Consider the following 19618-nt stretch of genomic DNA (forward strand, 5'->3'; position numbering starts at 1 on the left):
CCTTTGCCTAAAGGCAAAATCAGAATTATTTTTGCAACAGACTATAAGGATGACTGCAAGGTCAAGAAAAATATCAGGTGTGGGATAGAGCAGAGAGAATTCTGTAGTCTCCCATAGGTCACTATCCCTTTAATTTCAGAAGAGTCAGTCTGAAAGGAAGATAACCTTGACAAGGCAGGAGGATGCACCTTCATCCACACTATACCAGTTTTAGCACACTGTTGCTAAAACAAGTTCATTTACAGAACAGGAAATCAGTGTTCTCAGGGTCATTTGTGGCAGGCATCTCATTCTCTCCTAAGTTATCAGGAACTGTTTCCTTCCTTAAAAATACAGGTTTCTACTACATATGCTCTCCAATGGTCACATTGATTTTTTCATGTCAAGCCTTTCAAAAACTCAACATGCAATACTGTTTGCTTTTCTTATTTTTGAAGCATTTTTTGTGAAGGCAGTAAGCTGCAAGTTGAGGTTCTCGACACAGAATGCAAACTGCCGTGATGTCAACAACAGTTAGGAAGGACTTTGTTGTTCACCACATCCTTTGGCCAGAAGGCAGAGGCAGACTTTAACTGACCCACTCCTGTGGCTTCTGAAACATGTAACAGAAAAGCAGTTTACCTTCCCCAAAGGGGGATGGACATCAAAGAAGAAGGTCCGATTAATGTAGTAACTTCCCATCTTCCCAAAATGAGTTTCATCCCAACTGGAAAAAACAGACCAACAAAACACAAATCATAACCAATCTGCTACAATACTGAAGAGAGTTAAGAAGAAAAAAAAATAAAAATCCAGGAAGGTCTTTTTACTTATGCTTTTTATAGTATAGAGGGCTACTACCATATGAGCATAGCATTCCATATGAGACAATGCGTTAGACTCAGTGGGAAATCATAGAGCACTGCCATTGTAGGAAAGGTGCTTTTTTAAACAGTTTGGTATTATCACTCTAAAACCTCTAAAACCTCTGGTTTGCCCTTTTGATTCCAAATTGCCTTAGCAAGATTAAAAAGTCGGCCTGCTGCACAGAGATCCCCGAAACCGGCTCCCCGGGACGCAGAGCCCTCCCTGCAGCACGTCCCGAGAGCAGCGGGGAGGGCGCAGGGGCCAGGCCGGGCTGGCCTGAGAGCGCAGCACATCCTCGTGGCCCTCACTGCCGTGTCCCGTCCACCGGCCGGCCATAAACAGGGATCCATCCTACGCCGGGCAAGGCCGGGCGGGGAGGGGGCGCGGGCCGGGAGCCAGGGCGCAGTCCCGGCCGCGGTGTCCGGGAGGAGGCGGACACGCACCCACCCGTACCCCGGGCAGCGCCCGGCCGGAGGGGCGCACGCCCCGCCCCGGCCCGTACCATACGTGCGGCGGCTCCCGCAGGCGGTGGAAGCGGGAGGCGAAGCTGAGCAGGGTGACGAGGGCCAGCGCGGCCGGGCGGGTGGCGGCGGGCGGGGCGGCGGGACGCGCCGGCCCCCCCGGCCCCCGGCGGGGCTCCCGCTGGCGCGGAGGCATCCGCGGGCACCCGCCGCGCGCTGCTCCGCGCCGGGCGCGGCGCATCCTGGGCACGGAGCGCGGGCGCGGCGCGGGGCACGCCGGGGGATGCAGTCCCGGGGATGCGGTGCCGGCCAGCCGCCGAGCCCTGAGCGGAGGCCGGGACGGCAATGAGCGCTGCCGCCGCCAAGGTACGCGGCGCTGGCTCCGCGCTCTCCCCGCGGGGCGGGAGGGGAGAGGGGGCGATGGCGGCGCCAGAACAGGAGGGAGCGGGGCTTGGGGCGGCGGCTCTCCGCCTTCGGCCTGCGCCGGCCTCGCTCGGTTCGGCCTTGTCGCCGGCTGTGGGTTCTGGTGCCCCGGCACCCCGGGAAGGCCGGGCTGGCGGTTCCTGGGGCGACCGCGGACCCGCTGCCCCGGCCTGCAGCCGTATGTCTGTCGCAATGGAAAACAAGGCATTTAACCCCCTGCTAAATAAAATGCTCTAGTGTGTTAATGCTTTTAGCGGTGATACTTACTTACCATATTTTATTCGCGTGCCTGTCCTAGTGAAGAGATACTAAGAATTTAGGAGTAAATCTGTTCTTTCAGCTTTACATTTGAAGCCAGCAGAGTACAAGCAGTGGCTGTCAGGCACCGAGGTGTCCCCCATGCCAGCCCCCAAGGAGCACTGTCTGTGTGCAGGCTGCTGGGCTTGATGGCTCTCAGGAAAGGTGAGAGATTCGGCCTTCCCCAGTGCACCCCACATATCGCCTGGAAAGAGGTAGCCAGAGTAGACCGTACTGAAGAAGACAGGAATCCTAAGAGGTCAACACACTAAGTTTGGGGTGTTTCTTCTGTCTTTCACGTCAGGGAAGTGCGTTTCCCAAATTTTTACTCTGGTATTTAAGCCCACATTTTCCTCACTGATTGCCAGAAATGAAAACAGAACCAAACCAGAACTCTCAGAAGACATCAAGCAAATTCTGTCCTCCTGTTACCATCCAAGCTCCAGTCTAAACTGCAGGTTTTGGGGATTTTATCCCACAGGGTAGTAAATGCAGGAAATTCTTTCCTGAGACTTCCCTGGACCATGCTCAGGATTTCCTCTGAGGAAGACCCAGTGTCACTCTGGGTTCTGTCCACTGAGGACAAAACATTTATGCTGTCTCTGATCCTAGCTGATTTTTTTTTTGCCTGTGGTCTGCCCTGCTGCTAGGAGCAAAACAGCATGAACTCAAGAGACCACTCCATGCCCCAACCTCTGGAGACAGTTCCCAGCTGAACGATGAGTTAGTTTCCATGTTCTTTTTGGCGAAATCCCCCAGGGCCTTGAAATTACAGAGCAAGGCAATTAGCTTAGCACAGTTTATTCCAAATGATAGCATAGGCTGTAAAACCAAAAAAGAGCTGCAGAGAGAATCAGGAGAAATGTCTGCTGGCTGAGAGGCCAGAGTCCAAAATAGATGTGGTAAAGGACATGGATTTCTGAGCCAAAAAAAAATCATTAGCAAGGTCCTCAGGAAAAGCAATTAAAATTACTAGCTCGTGAATGCTCTGTTTATCTTTTGAAGCCATAGTTCTGTTCCTTTCCCTGAAACTCAGTAGGCTAAACACTTGAAAAATTAACATAGCTGATATTTCTAATGCCCTGATCCCAGAAGAAGAGAATTTAAGAAAACCAGTGAATGCTTTGTCCACTAACATGTTACAACTACTGCTATCACTTTCCTCCTCACTTATAAATCTAAGTAATTTAGTCAAAGACATACCTTATTTGAAGATATTTGAGCCAATCAAAACTGAAGGAGAAGCATGAAGTTTACAAAGAGGACTGGAGCACATGGATCATATGTGTCTCTGGTTTTCTGTTGACAGACTATAATTGAGCATATCCCTGCTTTCTTTTGTCTTTCTGCCAGTCTCTGGAAAAAGTTTTATGCATTTTTGGAGGGTAGAGACACAGAGAGACCCATGTCATGCCATTGGATCTGTGTAAGCAAGGAGAGACATGATTACAGGTTTATTTAGAGACATACATGGGTACCAATTTCCTGTGTAGAAAGAAAAGATTGTGACACAAAAAAAAAAAAGCAACGTTTTATTTTACATAGAGTTGGTGTGAGAGTAGAGTAGCAGCTTCTCTCATATCTGCAACGTAGAAAATCCTCTGTACTGGCCAGTACTGGTGGGAGGTGGGCTATAGGAGCACACTAAGGAATCTCCCTCCAAAGGCAGCCCATTCCCCGAGCTAGCAGTCATGCCCTAGTGAAACAAATTCTGCAAGCAGATTTAGTTTTCTTTTATTTGTTCTCCAGGGTTAGATTCCTGCATTGGCAACTGGTGACAGCATAGGAGGTTCTCTAGGTATCTTGTTTCTGGATGAAAAACTACAGAAATAAGAACAGTTCCTAAATGTGCTTCCAAGCTTAAATCTGGTTAATGGTTTTGATATCAGGGCTGGGAGAGGGTGACTGTGGTAACTCAGGATTGGCTGGGTTTTGTGCCCTGAGCACAGATTAGGGGGCATAGTCCTTTCCTTATTGGTTTTAGGAGAGAAGCCTTCCCCCATTCCAGCTGAGTTAAAAGGGAAAACACAGAGTTTTTTTGTGGAGACAACTGCATCATGGCATCTGAAAAGGTGAGCGTTTGGACAGGGTGAAAGCACCTGGGAAGGCTGCCTTAGTGTTACAGTTCAGGTAGAGATGAATTGTCTGCCTTTGTGGCTTTCAGCTCAAACAGCAGAAGTTCTTCTTATTTGCAAAGAGATCTGGCTTTTTCCCCTGCATGGCTGGAAAAGCTATTTCATGCCATGCAAATACCCAGTGCAGGTGCTTCAATGGCACAATCAATACAGAAATTGTTTCAGAAATCTAACATGGGATAGAAGTTAGCAATATTGGATAGGGACAAAGAGGGAAGCTTAATAGGGAATAATTTGTACATTGCTGGAAATATCAGGTGCAACTGGGTGATGAAAAGGCTATTATGAGAGACAGTGATAGTACCTGTATGCCCAAATCAGGAAGAGTTACTTTAAGCAAGAAGCCTTCTCCTCCAAACATTGCTCTCCCCTGTCGTAACAGTTCCTGAAATGCCTTCTATTCCTGTATTCTCTTTACATACATTCTCTGGTGCTCCCAGCATATAACCCTTTTATCTTTCTCTTCTCAGCCGATACTTTACAGCTATTTCCGAAGTTCCTGTTCTTGGAGAGTGCGAACCGGTAAGATTCAGTGTCGATCTCTTTTTTGTCTCAGTATTGCAGTATTCTCCCCTTCCCTAACCCAATTAATCAATCACTTATTAACAGAGATGTCAGCAAACATGAGTCTGGAACAGTGAGGTGTCTCCCCATGGGGAAGGAGGGGAAGACTGCTGCTTACCTGGAACAGGTGGAATAGAGAGGAACAGATAAGAGGGCTTCATGACACTGCCTCAGACTGGTCTGCCCAGGTCTTGAGAGCTAAACAAGGCTGGGAATGGTCCCTACTTGTACTGAGACAGAAAGTTTTTACAGGTGAGCACATGGTCCCCTGCCTTCTATAAGCCAAATCAGGAAGGGCTGTGCTGCAAAGAGTTGCAAAGCTTATTTTGAAAAATGCAGTGGTTTTGCCAGGACTATCTTTAGTGCTTTGGGCCTTCATTTGCCAGAGCTCCGTCTTCTAAGTGGACTTAGGCTACCCTCCTTGAGGGATGGGGTCTTTTTTCAAATGTAGATGCTAACATTTCCCTGAGCCTTCTACCAATGAAACTGGTCCCAATGTAGCTGTCTGAAGCTATACACTCTGCTCTCCCTAGCACTGGCTCTGAAAGGAATTTCGTATGATCTGGTACCAGTGAACCTCATTAAGGATGGAGGACAGCAGGTAAGGATAAAAATACCACAGCTCTCTCCAGGGGTACTGAACTTGGGGATCATTAGGAGACTTGGGATTAGCACTAGAAAGTTCACAGGCAAAATGACTAAATTCCTCACCACTTCTGTGTCATTAATAGTTGCTTTCAGCCAGAATTCCCTGGCATGTGAGACAGAAGGAGAATATGACTGCAGGAGACTAGAGGCCTTCTCCTCTCTCAAACATTTGTGACTGAATCCATAAGGCTGAAGATCTTTTGCTTACCATGATACAACTGAATATGTCTGGAGCACAGACTTCAGAGAAGCTGCCCCACACTTTAAACAGACTCAACCTCATTCAATTAGCACCAGAAAATGCATGGAGGTGGGGATAGGGGGATGTCCAAAAGATGCTAAATGATATTGCAGGGGGCTGCAAAGGGCCTGCAAAAGGAAGAGGTGGGTTGCCAAAAGAGGTCTTCACTGAGATCTTACTTGGGGGTCTATAGGAGGGAGTTGTGCCCCTCATAGTACCACTGGGCCGCTATGGGCTAAGGCAGAGTTGGACAACTGAGACAGTAATGGTGGCACCAATGCAGTACCACCCATTCTGGGCAATGCAGTGTTGACTTTATCAAGAGATAAGGCAGTCTGGCCCTGGTTGCAGTGATCCCTGAGCCCCAGTGAGAACTTGGCTGTAAGACTAATAAGTACAGTATAATTTACTGCAAAGATTAGTATTGGAGAGAAAAAAAAGAGGTAGGGAAAAAAATTTGGTAACTGGGTCCTGGGAGAAGAAAACAAGGAGGAAGAATTTCTTATTGCTGTAGAGTAAACTCAGTTTTGTTTCCACAGTTTTCTGCTGAATTCAAGGCACTGAATCCAATGCAGCAAGTCCCAGCCTTGAAAATTGATGGAATCATCCTTTCTCAGTCAGTGAGTTATCAGCTACATCCATATCAGTTAACCTTTCACTCCAGCCTGCTGCCCAATCTGGATGGGATGGCTTTGTCCCATATTTTTCCCCAGAGCTCTCACCTATACATTGGAGAAAGAGATGGCATTTATGATCCCACTTGGAAACAGAAATAGCAAATAGTCCCTGATGGGAAACTACTGCCAAGGATTTAAGTTCAGTTCTGCTTTGGTTCATAACTCCACCTCTCACTAAGCAGTTTGTAGTCTGACTTCAATGGCTGGTTTCATGATTTGCCTGAAATTATAGCTGGACCAAATGGTCACAGGCAGATGTGAGAGGGGTTATTCTGTTCCTTGGATTGGTAACAAGCTGCCTTCAAAAGCTGTCGTATTCTCTTGGATCAGCTCCCCTTTCCCAAGTGTTCAGGATGTGAAGTTTTCCTTGGGTCTCCAATAACCTCCCATTATCTCTTTGTTCATTACAGCTAGCTATAATTAATTACCTAGAAGAGACACGTCCTAACCCCAGGCTCCTGCCCCAAGATCCAAAGAAGAGAGCCCAAGTCAGAATGATCGCTGATCACATTGTCTCTGGCATTCAACCACTCCAGGTACTGCCTTGTCAGATCCATGCAAATGAGAGAATCAGAAAGGATTTCTGCCTCTGAAATTCTCAGTCTCCTTAAATTGTTACCAGCCAACTGTGTGGCAGAAGTTCAGATTGGTGTGCTAGCAGATGAAATCTGCTTAACCTCTGCCTGCTCATGCCAATGACAACAATACAGTATTTCCAACACAGAAAATCCTATAGCATCCCAGGGTTCTTTCTAGAAAGAGCTGAATCCATATGGTTTTACTGCAGAGTCTAGGACATTTTGGGATGAAGAGAATTGAGCAGCCCAAAGAGAAGAGTTAAAGGGATACCCTGGCAACTGTTACAGAAGGGTAGTACCAAGAGAAAGATACAGCAGGGTGCATGATTCAGTGCAGGTGAGGTCAGGGCTAACCCAACCAATAGAACTCAGGTCAGGGGTACAGCCTTGGTAACTCCTCATCTCCCCTCTCCTCCACTGGATGACACAGTGGGTAAGCAGTGGCCAGCAGTAGCCATCTAACCTAGCAATTGCTTTGCCTTCACAGAACCTGAGTGTCCTGAAACAAATGGGGGAGAAAAAAATGGAATGGGCTCAGAACTGTATCACCTCTGGCTTTCAAGGTACATCCCACATCCAAAATGATCAGTATTTTGGCTGACCTTACAAAATACTGCACCACTGGCATTCTACTTTTCGAGTAGAACTACAGATATTCCTAGGCTGGTGTACTGGCAGAGATAGTGCTCTTCCTGCCCAGTCTCTTCTCCAGGACTGGTAGATCCCCAGGATCTGAGAGGAAAGATGTACACAGAACACTTCCACTGTTGCACCTGGAAGAGTGGAAGCCTGGTGCCATCTTGCACATTATAGCAGCTGATTCATTCTGAAGCACAAGGGCTCACAGCACTTCTAAAGTTCTACATAGATAGATAGATAGATATGCTTTTGTAATCAGACATCTAATGGCAAACTCCCACAGAGTCTTGCAAGTAGCAGGGTATTTGTCTCTTTGAGAGAAATAAAGTGCTTTTGGTTCCCTCAAAACCCTTTCCCCATGTGCTGCAATGACAGGCCCATCTTCACTTCTGACAGACACAAATTGACTGAACTTTTGCATTTTTCCTCTCCACAATCACGTATTTCTACATTACCCTTATAGTATTTCAAGTGCAGTCTGAAGCAGCTGAAGTCACCCTGGGTCCAAAAAAGCTGAAGGACCCTAAAGACTACCATAACTATAGTAAGATATCTATTCCTTCTAGTTTCTGTCCCAAAATGCTCCTTTTTCATACTCTGCTCAGGGTTAAGATGCCCTTGTACACAGTTCCCAGTCTAGAAAGTGTTTTGGTGTCCCTTTCAGTTGACTTTCCAATGCCTCACTCCGGTGTACCACCTCTCTTGACAGCACTGGAGCAGATTCTGCAGCAGACTGCTGGACGCTACTGTGTGGGGGATGAAGTAAGTATCTGAGAGAGTCCTATGTGCCATCGCAGAACTGAAAACCCCAGAATCTTCCCCTAAAATAGGAAAGAAAATTAGTAAAGGAGACAAGAGCACAACCCCATCCAGTGCCTAGAATTACATGCAGTGCCTTCACCGTAACAAAAACCAGCTGCAAGGATGCTACTTAGGCCATTACTGACTAGCAGAGAGTTATGCAGGTGTTTACTTGTCCCTGCCTACAACCTGCTGATAGCCAGGTTCTGCAGCTGTATCTATGATCTGGCTGGTACTCAAGGATATGGAAAAAGATATTTCATCTTTATGGGATTTGGACTTCAACGTGTCCTGTCATAGGGGCAAAGCCTGGCTCAAAAAATATGGGTTCAGTTCTCAGCTCTGTTCTATGGAACCTTTAACCAACTTGTATTTTTCTGCTCTGATCATCCAGTTTTAATATGGACAGATTTCACGGAGCTCATGTAAAAGCTGTTCTGGCCCTTACTGAACTAGAGGTAGCTCAGGCATTTTCCATTTATTAGTTCTGCTAATAAAAGGTAAAAGAGGTAAAAGATCTTTCCTATAAAAGCCTTAGGGAAAAAAGAAAGCTCCTGCATTATGCTGGGATGCAGAGGACTGTCTAGTAGCAGCCTTATGGAGCCCTTGGCAGGTGAAGGCTACTTACAAGATCTAATGCTGGAGAAGAACATGTGCTCTGAGAGGCACCCAAGGTTTTGTGACCTGGGGAGCAGAGTGGGGGCAGCTGCCTCTGTCTGTGCAGATAGGCAGCCAGCAGCACTGTCCTTGAGTCTTTCAGGTTGCAAGTCTCTGAGCCTGTGTACAGAGGCCGTATCACATATCAAGTCTTGACATTGGCAGGACCTGCTTGATACTCCTGCAGTGCAAACAAGCAAAATTTACTTAACTTTTCCTAGCCATGCAAACACCCCCTCTCCCTCCATCACCTCCATCTGCAGCTTGCCAGCAGACCTGTGTACTCAGAGGCAGTTGCCATAGAAGCACAGTGTCCTTGAGGTCATAATGATCAGCTGGTAAATGTAAAGCTCCCTAAAAGCTGATGGCTTCTACTAGTCACTGCAATGAAGTTCTTTTTCTTGTACTGTTGATGTTTTATTAATGCTGAATTAAAGAATTAGATCATCATGACAACTCCTCTGTACTGGCTGATAAAATAATTTCTGTCCTGGTCTCAAAGCCTGCCACCACTGGGAAGTATGAGGGAACAGGCTCTGAGTTACTCTAAGCCCTTTTCTCTGCTATATTTGCAGGTTTCCATGGCTGATCTGTGTTTAGTGCCTCAAGTTGCCAATGCTGAAAGGTAATTAAGGCTAAGCTTGAGATATTTTTCAGCACACATACTTATGCTAGGCTGTCAGATCTTACCTTCTACTGCTCCTTTTGCCTCTTATAAAGTATCCCTCCTGCATGTTTCTTCTCTCCATGAATTTTCCTATTTCATAAATACTGTCTCTTTTGGAAGTAAGGAGTTGTGGTCTCCTCTTAGAGGCCCCTGGGTAAACCTGATCTATGACCTTAGAAAAGCTGAGGTTGCCCACACTCCATATTCTCTGTCCCTGTTTGCTCTATTCTCACACTGCACACAGGAGGAAAAGATTAATCAGACTATTTGTTTCTAGCCTTAAACTCATACATATAGTGGGTGTATGATTCCAGGAAAAGTGGTGTCTTCTTACCTTTTACTGCACATTATGTAAAAATCTGGTGAAGATCACACAATCACAGAATGATTTGGGTTGAAAGGGAATTCTGGAGGTCACCCAGTCTAATTTCCCTGCTAGAGGAAGTGGTACAGGATTGCATCCAGCTGGTTTTGAGTACCTCTAGAGATGAAGCCTTTACAACCTCTCCAGGCACTGATTAATCTCTCTAGAATTTGTTTTTAAACTTACAAGGATCAACTTTTTCTGTTAGTGCAAATGCCTGTGAGATTCTCCCATACTAGGCAGGCCTATCACACCGCTCTGTACTTCTTCTCACTCCTGCACTGGCTCTCCAACTCATAGTACTTCACAAATTCTTTTCCTTTTACAGATTCAAAGTGGACATGGGTCCATATCCCACAATAACCAGAATAAATAAAGCTCTCTTGGAGTTAGAGGCCTTCAAAATAAGCCACCCTTCCCGGCAGCCAGATACTCCTGCAGAGCTACGAGCTTGAAGCCTTTCTACTCATTAAATCTAGAAAGCTGGCATGATAAAGAAGATAACACCTCCAATTTGAGTAGGGAAAGACAGAAGACCTGGAAACAGTGTAGATGGCTTACAGGAGCTGTGACTGTGCTGGAACACTTGCAGCTACTCATTTTTTCTATGCAGTCTATCTCCATGAAGCAGATTAAAGCAGAAATATCCATTATGATCAGAAGTTCCCTCTGTATGGCTTTGGGTTGGGGAATGTGGCCACAAACAAATGTGAGGCACTGAGCCGATTCTGTATTCCCCACAGGGGCTACTTCTTTCTACCATCTACAGAAAGAGCATCAGGGAATCAGCATACACAGTGTGCTTATCCTTGGAGCCAACTCAGAGCCACAGCAGAGTCATCAGTTCCATGGATATAAACAATAAGATCTAGTCTCTGATGGAAGATAGCTTAACCCTTCTTGGGGTCTTGAAAGAGCCAAGTCAGCAACTTTGTGACCCCTTGCAATAACCAGAGCACAGAATTTATAAAAGGTCTGCCTAGAGAAAAGCTAGGTGATTGTGACAGCAAGGCACAACCAACTCTCCCCTACACTGAAAATTATTCTCTTCTTTTTCCCTTCCTCAGATACCACTCTAGGTGTTTTCCTAGCCTTCAGCTGCAGACTGTTGCCCAAGGGAATCCCATCCCGGATTCCCTCCAAACCAGAATCATACCTGTACCTATTACTCTGAGGACAAATAGCAGCAGTAAATACTATTCCATTCATCCCAAATGAAACCAAACACCTAAGTCACCTTCAAAGCTGAAAGTGCCCTAGGAATTCCAGCTAAAAATCTGTAGGGCAAAAAGGGAACCCATAACCTTGTGTCTGTGTGCTTGTGCAGGCTCAGCTCAGATCCCACTGAATGTTTTGGCACCTGAAACCAGATACTGTATATGAGATACCCTAGGAGAACAATACCCATGGCCTTCAGATTTTATAAACCCACAATCACTTGTACCAAGGTGGCATTCACCTACATACAGATACCTGGACTGCCATGTTGCTTGGACTAATTTATTGCCATCCATATCTGTATTTAATCTGGTGAAGAGACTTGCTGTTCAGGCTCATTCTGAGAATCATGCATTATCCTAGGTCCAGCTGGATCTTGACTGTGCTGTTATAAAAGGTCCCAGCACAGTTGGAGCCCCCAAAGACCAACACCTTGTGCAGGTTCTGCTCCTCTTTCTTCTTGTCCATATCTATTAAGTGGGCAGGAGTCAGGTCAAGCAATGTGTGGCCAGCTCGGGGAACAGAGCAGAGGTCGTGGTGGATCACTGTGCTCCATGAAAGAGTATCTGAAATGGAAAGGGGATATCAGTACTGACAAGCCCATTCCTGGTGCAAAGGGATGACACAAATGGACTAGACTAGGTGTTCGAAAACACCACTGCAGCCCCAGAGTCACGTTCAGCTATCAAAAGCTGTATTCTTTGCAGGAGAGTCACTCACCTAGGTGGAAGACAAAGGCATCATGGAAGGCTCCTCTGGCATTGCAGCCTCCACTGATCAGAACCTTCTGGTCTGACACAGCCAGAGCTGCATGAAAACTGTGATAAAGCAAAGTCAAAAGGTGACTGCAACAAACCCTGCTTTGATGGCCTCAGCAATGGGCAGGGATGGGGGCTTTAAGCTGCAGGAAGAAAATTGATTTCTGCTTCGCTCTGCCCTGATTTTCAGAATAACCCTAAAAGAGAAGTTTGCCTCTGCAGGTCAGGCCACAATCAGGCCCGAAGAGGAACTCATTATCTCAGAAGGAGCTATCAAAATTCCTATGCTTTGCTCTGTGGGGTGAGATAGCAGGCTAGCTGGGCTCTGCATTGATTTAGATCATTGTTACAGTGAGCAATTCTGTCCCTTTAGGAGCAGCATAGTCCTGGTACAGGAGTTTGTTCCTCTGTGTGGCACACTGCCTCTCCACACACTGTCAAGACCAAACAGCAGGCCATACAATTTACTAGCACAGGGCATAAGACTTAGCCTAACCTGAAAGACAGATTTCCAGGGAGACTAAGTAATATCCCCCAACACCATACTGGCACCATCAAGGACAGCACAGGAATTCCTGGGCCCACAGCAGAGAGAAGATCCACGTATTTTGTCTAGTGGGACAGAGATATGCAGCTGGGTCTGATCACAAGCACTGTTTAAATCTGGCTTCAAAGAGAAGTGACAGAAGAAGACAGCTCCTGGGTTTGCAATAGAATCTTACCAACGTGCAGAAGGCTGTCCTGCCAGCAGGGGGACTGGTGTGTACTCCATGAAACCTGACAGACCAAGAAAAGGCAGGTGAAATGTCAAAAAACCTCAGCCTCATAACTAGACAAAAACCCTTCCACATCAACAACCTGTCTTCTTTATTACCCAACTTCTTCCAAAAAAAGCCATTGTTTTTCCTTCATCCCCTCCCTTATTGCCCCAGAAAGGGCTTTTTTTTTAAGCCATAGTTTTTCATCTCCATTGTCTAGTCAGGAATTTGTATAATGTTATTGCTGTTTTCCCATTGAGCACACCTCACTCCCTGTCTTGGAACAGACCTTCCCAAGGCAGACACATGGCACAGACTTTCTTACCCAGATCCAGAATGTGCATGTCACTAAGGTAGAGAGAAGTCCTCCGACCCCCAAAAATCAGCAGCTTGTTTTTCAATAGAGTAGCTGAATGCCTGGGCAGAGAGCAAGCAAATGAATAAAACATCTTCAGCAAGTTCCCAAAACTTCTGTTTTAGCCTTGGCCTCTTCTACTGTGCTGCCATAGCTTCAGTCTACACCTCAGACAGAATCCCATCAGGATTCACAACAGGAGGTACTGAGAATCCCATTGCTCTAAACACAGCCCTGTCTTAAGGAGTACACAGTGGAAAATAATCGCCTAATACTTAGAAAATCACACTGGTGTGGGAGGGAATGTAAGCAGAGGTTTTCTGCACTATTTTTTGATAGCTGGAATTAGAGCACTCTCACCCAAGCCTAGGTAGAGGTTTCTCCCCTTCTGAAATGGGCTGATACCAAATCTCATGCTCTGGATTGAAGACATAGAGCACATTGCTGCAGGGTGCAACTGCGAGTGATGCCTTTCTAGGGAAAGTTCCTCCAAAAACAAAGAGCTCCTTGTGGTAGATAGTTGCGCTGTGGTAGGTGAGCACTGGTATCCTCCCTTTCGCCTAGAAAAAGTTCAATATATATGTGTTACAAGAAGTGCATTATTTACTGCATGACCCATAGGAAAGGGGCCCACATCATGCAGTGAGTTTGACAAGTCTCAATTTTCACTTTATTGGCTTCCCAGCCAGATCTTTGCTATGCAGGCAGACAGTGTGTTCTTGGCATGCTCTACACCACCAGAATGCTCTGATAAGAAAAGGAAATCAGCCTCCCACACCTTCCTCAGAAGATGTCAGGGAACAGAAAGATCTCATCCAGGCTTACCCTGTAAAAGCTACTTTGTGCTTTACCAGGAAAGAGACAGTCCCATGCTGACAAGGCTCAGAATTCTGCTGTGCTCAGGGCAGTTCCTGATTTGAGAAGACTGTCTCTTAACCTCAGCATCTGGTGCAGCTCTCAATGGCACCATATAAAATGAGAGGCCACTTCCTTCCACTGCTTATAGAGTACGTCCCACCCTTGAGCTTGGTCAGGCACAGCCCTCTGCAGCAACCATTTTTTCACATTGCTTCATTCCTTGTAGGCACAGTACCTGGTTTCTGTTCAGCATGTGGCTTTTCAACACAGCCTCCTAACACCTGTCAAACCCGACTATACATCTCAGACAAGCTACAGCAACAGTGAACCAAAGACTATTGGACTAAGGAAATGGGTGCATTGACTGCCACATTCAGACAGAACCTGCCACCCCTCCTGCACTTTTGTCTTGGAAGAGATGCAGTACTCACAGCCACAAGGAGCCATTTCCAGGTGACTGTGTCCAGAATGTACATGCTGCTGTAGTCTTTGTCCTCCCTTATGCCCCCAAAGATGTAGATACGCTTGGTGTCAGGGTCATAGGTAGCTGTGTGACCATGCAAGCATGATGGCATGGCATTCTGTAGCTGGAAACCCACTGGAAGCCATAAATCACTGTCTGTGGGAGCAACAGCAGATACATGGTGTGGGAATTCAAAAATACTCTTGATTTCTCTAGAATTTAAAGAATATGCCATAAAATTTTTACGCAAAACCTTGCTCCCTTTGTCTCCTCCTCTCCTTTGATTCAGGGCTAGAGGGAACTCATACAGAATTGCTTCTGTAAGGAATGATGGGGAATAGCAAGGTGAAAGAGAAGACCAGTGAGGCGCAGAAAGACACAAAGCACTGGAATTGTATCTCACACTTCCCCACCAGTCAACACACAGACTGCAAACTCCACTGTTGCTTTTACCCGTTAAAATGCCATCTCTTTCCAGAACTTGTACCTTAGCTCCTAGAGGGCTCTCAAGTACAATCCCAGAGCCTCACAAGGTGCTTTATGCTGTCAGCTCAGCCTCGAGACATGCCAGGTGTGATGCCTTTGCTGTCCCCTCCATCTGCACAGAGATGCCCAAGTATCCCCTCCCATCTCCATGAGCCATCCTCAAGTCCCACTGTCCCGATTGTTTTTGACAACCCTATAGTACCCACCAGTTTCCAGCTTCCAGAAAGCATCCCTGCAGGACTGTTGATTGACACCTTCTCCACCAATGAGAACAGCTGTCCCCAGGTCACTGAGGCACATGGCATGGCACCATCGAGGGCTGGGACTGCCTGGGGAGGGAAGAGCACAGGCCTGTGAGCAGTCAAACAAGACGCCCTCAGCTCCCTTCCCTGCTGGGGAGAACAAGCCACCTGAATGCTCAGAGGTGGGAAACAGTAAGGCAAGGGCCCCATGTCCCTTCCCTCTGCAGGGGAAAAAGACATACCTCCCTGAGCAATACTTTCAGTTGGCTTGGGGGAATAATTGCTGTACTTAGAGAGAACTCGGGAGCAAGCAGTAGCTGGATGCATCCAAGCTGCCACTTCAGACATGCTTGGATGTCCCCTATTTACTACCCCATCTCCAAAAGTGATATCCCAGTTGTGCTACCTGCCCCATACTACTCCTCGTGAGGGAGGGCTACCCAGGGACAGCTTGTCGGTGCCTAAGATAGAGCAATCAGAAGCCTGGAGCTGCTTCCAGAGGTATTCCTTGTACTGCCCTGTTCCTCCTCCCTTCCCCTCCCAAGCCCCAGCAATTGGCTGAGCAAGCTAAAAAAAATACTTTTTAGTCAAAGTCTATTTCATATCTTACCTTTTTTCCTCAAAGAGCTATGCACCCAGAGGTGTGCCTGAGATTCAGAGGGGCTAAAGAAACATATTTGAGAGCCTGACAGTACTGGAAGCACTGATGGTAATTGCATGAAAAGCAACAGTATATACACACAACCTACTTGTTCTTGATCACTGGGGAGATACAGGATGAAGCATGAGAGGCTTCTGATGTTGAAGGGAAGGAATACCACCACTGAATGACTGAAAAGACAAACCAGGATCTAGGAACCAAATCCTCACCTTGCAACTCCTTCACTGCCAGATCTGCAGAGGGAACACAGAGATGGCCTCATAAAGCAGCCAGCAGACATACTGTGGAAAGTGATCAGCTCCACTGTACAAGAGCCCTTTGACCTTTCTCCAACCTCCAGCACAAAGCTACCTCACTGCAACAAACAAGGTGCAAGACTAAGAATCATGAACTAAGTCTCACCAGAAGAAATGCAGAAGATAGTAGGAGCAGGGCACACTTCCTCTGACTGCCAAATGATGTTGCCATTGCATTTTACCCCTCTGATGGAAGTTTGTTTCCCTGCTCACACTGCCTGCAGCAGAAAAATGATGGAGCTATATTTGCCTTTATGACAAGCAAGCCAAGTCCCAGTAAGTAATTTCTTATGGGGACCACTAAGTTACTGACAAACTTTTACACATAAACTTGGTCACACTCTGGAGCTGACTTAGAATTCCCACTCCAGAAACCTAAGGCTTTGTTTCCAAATCCCTTGGCAGTCACCTTCTTAGTACTCAGAAGTCAGTACAGTTATACAATATTTATATACATACACATATATATATACACACATATATTCCTTTTCATATTTTCTATACTGTAATAATAACCAACGTCTTCTATGGACCAAGTGGTATGCTGTTAGTAGGGGTACAAACAGAGTAATGCAGCTTACAGAACATCACAGTAGGTAATTTTCTTGTACCTCAATTTCTTCTTTTCTAAAACAAGGTTAACAATATTTGTCTTAATTTAGAAAACACTTACTTGGATGAAAAGATAGGCATTATGTCACAGTAAAAAGTGGTGACCCTAAGAATATCCCATGTTCCATTTCTGGCCTTTTCCCAGCAGGCAAAAACTCATCAAGCAGCTGACCCAGGAATAAAGACCATTCTTAGTATCTCAAAGCCAAACATACACGCCCATCATGCCTTGGAGGTACAGAGAGAAAAAGACTGAGAAGGTGCAGCCCAGCAGCATTGACAGATCATTCAGACAAGACCTGTAAAATAAAGTTGGAAGCTACCAGAGTTACCTTCTTCATCAAGATCTTTCTCAGATGCTGTGGGTTCAAATAAAACTTTTCTGGGCTTTTTGGAGTGGACTCTTGGTGGTCCTTCGTCAGGACTCTTCCTCCAGGCCTCACTGGATTCCACCTTTCCAGCTGGTGACTTCAGGACACAGGGTACCACCACAGTCCTCAGTGGTGGCTGGATGTTCTTCACAGGCCTGGATGCTCTGGCAGCCATCTCTGAGCTCTGACTCTTAACCTGTGACATAAGCCCCAGTCAAATCAGCCCTGAAGAAAGACACCTGAGGCTACTGTGAATTGCATCTTACTGGGGCAGAGATGTGGTAACTGTTGTTAAGCTCATCATCCCATTAAGTTTTAAGAGCCAACATGCCATCAGTATCAGCTGCTAAACAGATGCAGAGCAATACTGTTGTGACTATCTGCTGCTGTGTGATGTAGGCAGCATTCAGACTGCTAGCTGCTGGGCACAGCTAGAACATGAAAGGGCAAAAAGGCTATCTGTACTAGGAATGAAGGGGGTTAGTTGATCATCCCACCAAGAACTAGTATATCCAACATTTAAAAAGGCATTTCAATGGAGAATACATCTTGCTTCAGCACAACAGAAACTTTGGCTTCAGAATTTGCTTAGCCATATCTTCACTGAAAAAATGGCAGCAAATGTTTCAGCTAGACGACAACTGAATGGCTACCGGTGAGGAAGAAGATACTTAGAAAAAAGTGAAATAACAAGAAGATGACTCCAAAATACACATACCCCAGTAGGATCCTCCAGGTCCTGACCAAGTGGCCTATCATCTGCTGGGAGTACTGGTGACTGGGTGGTCTCTGGTACAAGAAAAGAACGGGCAGGCGTACTGCTGGAGACACCTCGGAGCAGCTGCAGCAGAAACAGCGACAGAATAAAAGGCTGTAAGTGTGCTAGCCTCCATCCACACAAAGGATGAGCAAAAGCATTCTTGTGAGGGACAGATTCCCTGCAATGGAATAAACTGTCTTTCATCCCCCACAACAAAACAAACTAGGAAAAGGAAAGCTAAATGCTTTTTTTTAGCAAGATCCTAAATCCATTGGCTTCTGCTCAAGGTACAACTATTTAAGTACCAAAGTTCAGGAGAGAGTGGAACTGAAAGTGAACAGCTGTCTGCTGCCCATCTCCTGCAACACACAGGGTGTTCTGGCAAAACTGTGTTCAGAGGACAGGCCTGGAACATCACAGAGGTTTCAGGCTAATCACAGATGTGCATTAACAGATTCATGTTTGTCAGCTCAGAGTAGCATAGAAGGAAAAGGAGAGCAGAGAGAAGAGGTTCTGGGCCTGAGAAGTAACAACATTTGGGACCCTAGACAGGAAAAGAGGAGAGTCAATTATTTTACCTGTCCACTGACAGTCAGGACAAGCCTCACAGGGTTGCCTTTGTCCATCTCTTTCAATGAGGCCATGAAAATATCTGTTCTCCAGTCATCTTCCCACACCAGAGACCTGCACAAGGGACCATGGCTTTTCAGCCCACAAGTGACACTGACCAGGACAAAATTCCTGCTCCCATACTAGATGGTAACAGCCCAAAGCCAAAAGAGATCTAACCCCAAAAGCAGCCAAAAAGAATCATTGCTAGAGGGAAACACCATGGTGGAGGACCAATGGGCCTGAGCAGCTTTTGTAGAACAACAGCAGATCAGGCAGCACCAGAGATCAAAAAGCTTTTCCAAGATGCCCCTCCTGACACCCTGGCAGCTCCTGCTGTAACCTGCGGGTGGGCTCCAGTGTGCCGACCCGCTGTGGCGCGACATCTGGGGACACCAGCACATCCACTGCGATGCTCGTGTCCGGAGAGTAACAGCTCCAGTCTCCCAGCCCGAACACCACCAGCTGCTTTGGCAATGGCAGTGGCAGCCAAGCCTGGAAACCCATCTGGCTGGACTGGCTGCAAGAGGAGGGGAAAAAAACCAAGAGATAGTAATCAAGGAGTAAAATAAAAGGTGGGAAAAAATATATGACGACTCCTGAAAACACGTTTATGCCAGGGAAGGGTGAAAGGAGAGGGCTTGTGTAATTTAAAGACCAAACAGTGCAAGGATGCCGGGAAGGAAATAACCGGTGGGAAGGGAGAACCGCCAGGGGCAGGAGCAGCGCAGCCGCTCGGGCAGCGGCATCTCCAGAGGGGCCAAGGCGTGGCGTGCAGGTGCCCCGGCCCGAGGGGAGCTCAGTCCCGACAGGGACCGGCCGCGTTCGCGCAAGGCCGGGGCCTGGCCGCACCTGCCGAGCCGCCGCGGCGGCTCCCGCAGAGCCCAGAGCACGTAGAAGGCGAGGCCGCCCTGCCGGACGCTGCCCGCAGGCTCCGGCCAACCCCGGCGGCGGGAGCGCAGCATGGTGAGGAGCACGGCGGCACCGCCAGCGCCGACATTAAAGCCCCGCGGCGCAGGGGGGCGGCCCCAGCATCCCCCGGCCCGGCCCCACAGCTGCGGAGCGGCCCCGGCATCCCCCGACCCGGCCCCACAGCTGCGGAGCGGCCCCGGCATCCCCCGACCCGGCCCCACAGCTGCGGAGCGGCCCGCGGGACCCGCCCTGCCCTCAGCG

General features: G+C 47.2%; 3 protein-coding genes and 1 long non-coding RNA gene across 9 annotated transcripts in view; 1 reads left to right on the plus strand and 3 right to left on the minus strand.

Annotated features, from left to right (window-relative positions):
• POMT2 (protein O-mannosyltransferase 2) overlaps positions 1-1437 on the minus strand; it is a 30302-nt gene extending 28865 nt beyond the window's left edge. Inside the window, exons 1-2 of one of the 2 annotated variants that reach the window (XR_004497953.1) lie at positions 1349-1429; positions 622-706 (exon numbers count right to left, since the gene is read on the minus strand). Coding sequence is in view for 1 of the 2 variants with exons in the window: in XM_015630662.2 (XP_015486148.1) it covers positions 622-681 (60 nt within the window). In the remaining variant the exon portion in view is untranslated. Of the gene's footprint in view, positions 1-621; positions 707-1348 lie in introns of both variants that reach the window. The other variant, XM_015630662.2, reaches the window with a different exon arrangement.
• Positions 1438-1595: 158 nt separating this feature from the next.
• GSTZ1 (glutathione S-transferase zeta 1) lies at positions 1596-10654 on the plus strand. 5 transcript variants are annotated; one of them, XM_015630201.3, is made up of 11 exons: positions 1598-1673; positions 2071-2192; positions 4012-4099; positions 4633-4684; positions 5260-5327; positions 6155-6235; positions 6703-6828; positions 7358-7433; positions 8219-8271; positions 9543-9592; positions 10327-10654. In XM_015630201.3, the coding sequence occupies exons 3-11, from the start codon at positions 4085-4087 to the stop codon at positions 10451-10453; spliced, it is 648 nt and encodes a 215-aa protein (XP_015485687.1). In that variant the 5' UTR covers positions 1598-1673; positions 2071-2192; positions 4012-4084; the 3' UTR covers positions 10454-10654. The 5 variants fall into 5 exon arrangements, with proteins under 5 accessions (XP_015485686.1, XP_015485687.1, XP_015485689.1 ...); XM_015630203.3 differs by lacking the exon at positions 4012-4099 and adding an exon at positions 4772-4978 and having other exon boundaries at positions 1604-1673; XM_015630202.3 differs by lacking the exon at positions 4012-4099 and having other exon boundaries at positions 1604-1673.
• Positions 3473-9272, minus strand: LOC117244580. The gene is made up of 2 exons (XR_004497956.1): positions 8939-9272; positions 3473-8330 (listed from the first exon to the last, which is right to left on the minus strand). It is a non-coding gene; the product is annotated as an uncharacterized LOC117244580 (long non-coding RNA).
• An 830-nt stretch (positions 10655-11484) lies between the features above and the next one.
• On the minus strand, positions 11485-19401 carry LOC107205612 (rab9 effector protein with kelch motifs-like). Its single transcript, XM_015630194.3, has 12 exons — positions 18789-19401; positions 18415-18520; positions 17795-17917; positions 17038-17272; positions 16007-16030; positions 15101-15223; positions 14377-14564; positions 13448-13647; positions 13058-13149; positions 12697-12751; positions 11937-12034; positions 11485-11782 (listed from the first exon to the last, which is right to left on the minus strand). Exons 1-12 carry the CDS (start codon positions 18950-18952, stop codon positions 11571-11573), a joined length of 1620 nt encoding a protein of 539 aa, XP_015485680.1. The 5' UTR covers positions 18953-19401; the 3' UTR covers positions 11485-11570.
• Between the last annotated feature and the right edge of the window lie 217 nt (positions 19402-19618).

Source organism: Parus major, chromosome 5, assembly GCF_001522545.3.
Source record: "Parus major isolate Abel chromosome 5, Parus_major1.1, whole genome shotgun sequence".
NCBI lineage: Eukaryota > Metazoa > Chordata > Aves > Passeriformes > Paridae > Parus > Parus major.

Bases quoted from the DNA above. Each gene is read 5' to 3' on its own strand.
- GSTZ1 (XM_015630200.3), top strand. From the start codon at position 1,653: ATGAGCGCTGCCGCCGCCAAG. The intron at 6,829-7,357 runs GTACTGCCTTGT...TTGCCTTCACAG, and splicing joins CTGGCATTCAACCACTCCAG to AACCTGAGTGTCCTGAAACA. The intron at 8,272-9,542 runs GTAAGTATCTGA...CTATATTTGCAG, and splicing joins GCTACTGTGTGGGGGATGAA to GTTTCCATGGCTGATCTGTG.
- LOC107205612 (XM_015630194.3), bottom strand. From the start codon at position 18,952: ATGGGTTTCCAGGCTTGGCTGCCACTGCCATTGCCAAAGCAGCTGGTG. The intron at 17,273-17,794 runs GTATGTGTATTT...CTTATGTCACAG, and splicing joins ACCTGGAGGATCCTACTGGG to GTTAAGAGTCAGAGCTCAGA. The intron at 13,648-14,376 runs GTGAGTACTGCA...AACTTTTTCTAG, and splicing joins GGAAATGGCTCCTTGTGGCT to GCGAAAGGGAGGATACCAGT.